We start from the raw sequence: 3,813 nt of genomic DNA, 5'->3' as shown, positions 1-3,813 counted from the left end.
CGTGTTTCCAGGTTTTAAATCATTAAGTTAGAATATCATATAGATATAGAACATGTGTTTAGTTTATTTTAAAAGTCAAGTTAGAAGGATTAACTTTTGTTTGCGAACAAGTTTAGAATTAACTAAACTATGTTCTAGTGATTACAAGTTTAAACCTTCGAATAAGATAGCTTTATATGTATGAATCGAATGATGTTATGAACATCATTACTACCTTAATTTCCTTGGATAAACCTACTGGAAAAGAGAAAAATGGATCTAGCTTCAATGGATCCTTGGATGGCTCGAAGTTCTTGAAGCAGAATCATGACACGAAAACAAGTTCAAGTAAGATCATCACTTAAAATAAGATTGTTATAGTTATAGAAATTGAACCAAAGTTTGAATATGATTATTACCTTGTATTAGAATGATAACCTACTGTAAGAAACAAAGATTTATTGAGGTTGGATGATCACCTTACAAGATTGGAAGTGAGCTAGCAAACTTGAAAGTATTCTTGATTTTATGAAACTAGAACTTTTGGAATTTATGAAGAACACTTAGAACTTGAAGATAGAACTTGAGAGAGATCAATTAGATGAAGAAAATTGAAGAATGAAAGTGTTTGTAGGTGTTTTTGGTCGTTGGTGTATGGATTAGATATAAAGGATATGTTACTTTGTTTTCATGTAAATAAGTCATGAATGATTACTCATATTTTTGTAATTTTATGAGATATTTCATGCTAGTTGCCAAATGATGGTTCCCACATGTGTTAGGTGACTCACATGGGCTGCTAAGAGCTGATCATTGGAGTGTATATACCAATAGTACATACATCTAAAAGCTGTGTATTGTACGAGTACGAATACGGGTGCATACGAGTAGAATTGTTGATGAAACTGAACGAGGATGTAATTGTAAGCATTTTTGTTAAGTAGAAGTATTTTGATAAGTGTATTGAAGTCTTTCAAAAGTGTATAAATACATATTAAAACACTACATGTATATACATTTTAACTGAGTCGTTAAGTCATCGTTAGTCGTTACATGTAAGTGTTGTTTTGAAACTTTTAGGTTAACGATCTTGTTAAATGTTGTTAACCCAATGTTTATAATATCAAATGAGATTTTAAATTATTATATTATCATGATATTATCATGTATGAATATCTCTTAATATGATATATATACATTAAACGTCTTTACAACGATAATCGTTACATATATGTCTCGTTTAAAAATCATTAAGTTAGTAGTCTTGTTTTTACATATGTAGTTCATTGTTAATATACTTAATGATATGTTTACTTATCATAGTATCATGTTAACTATATATATATATCCATATATATGTCATCATATAGTTTTTACAAGTTTTAACGTTCGTGAATCACCGGTCAACTTGGGTGGTCAATTGTCTATATGAAACATATTTCAATTAATCAAGTCTTAACAAGTTTGATTGCTTAACATGTTGGAAACATTTAATCATGTAAATATTAATCTCAATTAATATATATAAACATGGAAAAGTTCGGGTCACTACATTTTGTCTGTCTTGTGGGCAAAACTTTTAATGGTTCGTCGATATGCCTCAAGAATCCAAATCTACAAAATTAAATAAATAAGGACGCATAATAAAATAATATACGATTCAAATGTAGTAATATTATCCAAATCTACCAAACTTTTTTTTTACCTTAAATGACCACATAAAACCCGCCAAAGTATAACCCTTTCCGACCTCTAACTGACTTTCCCGAGCTTGAAATCCATCTTTAACTATGGGGTAAGTGGCATCCCAAATACGATTACCCCACGGGTAGTCATTCAATTTAGCAAAGTCTTCGACTAACCATAGGTATTTTTTGCTCACCACATGAATCCCTTGCTTACCCATAAATGCTCTCTCCACAATCAAAATAATGGCTAGTCGCACCACATCTTCATCACTAACCACAAAATCATCACCATTATATAAAAGCTTTTGGATATCTGTAATTGTAATGTTTGCATTATCTTTACGTTTTGGGAAACAACGTCGTCTAATCGGTGGTGTTTCTACATCATAACTTCTTGAAATGTAATGTGCCATGTCCGTGCGACGACTAAACCTAAACCCCGTGATGAAACAAAATTCCCGCTTACTAAATCTAATTTTGAAATTCGGACGGAAACTAAACCATATTTCCTCTTCATCAGCTGGGTACTTTTCGTCTATTCCTATCGGTCGCTCACTCTTTCTTTGGAGCATTGCATGTACAAGGCCCAAATCATTGCCCGTGTAAGAAAGATCTAGCCAAGGACCAAAACAATTTCCCCTAAAATTTTTTTGTTGATTTTCAGTCATTAATGCCTTTAGTTAAGGTATAACATTCAACATATTCTTCATCGTCAACTTCGCCTCAACATATCCCTGAAACAGACAGTTTTTCAGCAAAAAAGTACAGGCGCAAGGAAGCAAGTAATACCTTGCGTCTGGTTTATCACACAGGCGCAAAAATGCAAGACGTGCCTTGCGCCAGCTACTTCGAACAAGCGTAAGGACGCAAGATGTTCCTTGCGCCTATACCAGATTCTAGTTTTATGCCCCTTAAACAATCGTGTTCCAGTTTTTATAATATGTTAGTTTTCAAAGACTGTAACTTTAACAAATCTTGCAACAGTTTAAGTGAGTTTTGCATCACCAAGCTAGTTGAAGCATTACATCGAACACTTGGTGTGCAACAAAACTTATAAATCAATTTCGACATAATAAATGAGTAATCGAACGAGAATAGTTAAAAGGATACACTTACCTGTTCTTGTGACATCTTGATGGAGTTTTTTGTCGGTTTTTTTTCTCTTCCTTTTTCTCAATATGCCAATCGTGGTGCTGATGGTGATGGTGATGGTGGCGGAGAAGATGTACTGATGGTGGTGGTGCTGGTGATGGTTGTGGTGGTGGTGGTGATGTAGTGGTGATTCTCAAAAGAAGGGTCGCAAGGGTAGACGGGTCGCAAGGGGGTCGCAAGTGCAAGGTTCTTCGTAATTGTCGTCGGTCGCAAAGATGTCGCAAGATCTCAGTCTGTCGGTGTGTGTGTGTATGTGGTGTCTGTTTTCTTTATTTGACCTAATTTATTAACACTATAATGCAAGGACGCAAGGCGCAAGGACGCAAGTCGCAAGGTCGCAAGGTCTCTTGCGCCTTGCGCGGGCAGTTTGTCATTTTTTTTTTTTGGGTTTCAGCTCAGAAAGGGGTAAAAAAATGGGTAAATAGGTGATTGGCCCTTTAAACAAATACTACATACCAATTTGAAATCAAACCAAATTTACAAATAGTTTTTGGATCAAGCGAAATCGAAAACTAAATTTGTATTTAGTTTTCGTTTTGATTTGAAAAATCTTAATTTAGTTTAAACAAAATCGAATTCAATTTATAAAATATTAAATTAATATATTAAGTTATTAATATTATTATATACATACGTGAACCAAAGAGCCATTGACCTAGCGGTATCAAGTGAACCCCTCCAACTAAGATGTTGTAGGTTCAAGTCCAAGGGTTGACATATTTGTACATATTCGCGAATAATTCGTCTTGGGTTTGTGAGTTTGCCTTTAGAAAAAATAAGGGTTACTAGTTTCACTCAATTGTTACCATACTCATATCAAACCCTAGCCGCATTTTACGTGTTATAAATCGTTCATATCCTACCCAATACGAATATCAACTTTTGGAGTCGATCTAATCTATTCCAAAGAGGTTTGTGTCATTCGATCCCGCGAGTCACACATCAAAAAACTTTGTCTAAGATCATTTGAGAACTGACACTATATGTAGGCGAT

The 3,813-nt window shown here is 34.2% G+C and overlaps 1 protein-coding gene across 1 annotated transcript; it reads right to left on the bottom strand.

Moving 5' to 3' along the window:
* Positions 1 to 1,527: 1,527 nt before the first annotated feature.
* LOC139900513 (uncharacterized) lies at positions 1,528 to 2,335 on the bottom strand. The gene is made up of 2 exons (XM_071883281.1): positions 1,685 to 2,335; positions 1,528 to 1,593 (listed from the first exon to the last, which is right to left on the bottom strand). The coding sequence occupies exons 1-2, from the start codon at positions 2,333 to 2,335 to the stop codon at positions 1,528 to 1,530; spliced, it is 717 nt and encodes a 238-aa protein (XP_071739382.1).
* Between the last annotated feature and the right edge of the window lie 1,478 nt (positions 2,336 to 3,813).

This window comes from Rutidosis leptorrhynchoides, chromosome 3 (assembly GCF_046630445.1).
Source record: "Rutidosis leptorrhynchoides isolate AG116_Rl617_1_P2 chromosome 3, CSIRO_AGI_Rlap_v1, whole genome shotgun sequence".
In the NCBI taxonomy this organism is placed as follows: Eukaryota; Viridiplantae; Streptophyta; class Magnoliopsida; order Asterales; family Asteraceae; genus Rutidosis; species Rutidosis leptorrhynchoides.
This window is presented reverse-complemented; position numbering and strand designations above follow the sequence as displayed.

Excerpts from the sequence above, each read along its gene's own strand:
- LOC139900513 (XM_071883281.1), bottom strand. The coding sequence starts at position 2,335 with ATGACTGAAAATCAACAAAAAAATTTTAGGGGAAATTGTTTTGGTCCT. Across the intron at positions 1,594-1,684 it reads GTTTTATGTGGTCATTTAAG|ATTTGGATTCTTGAGGCATA; the intron begins GTAAAAAAAAAG and ends TTAATTTTGTAG.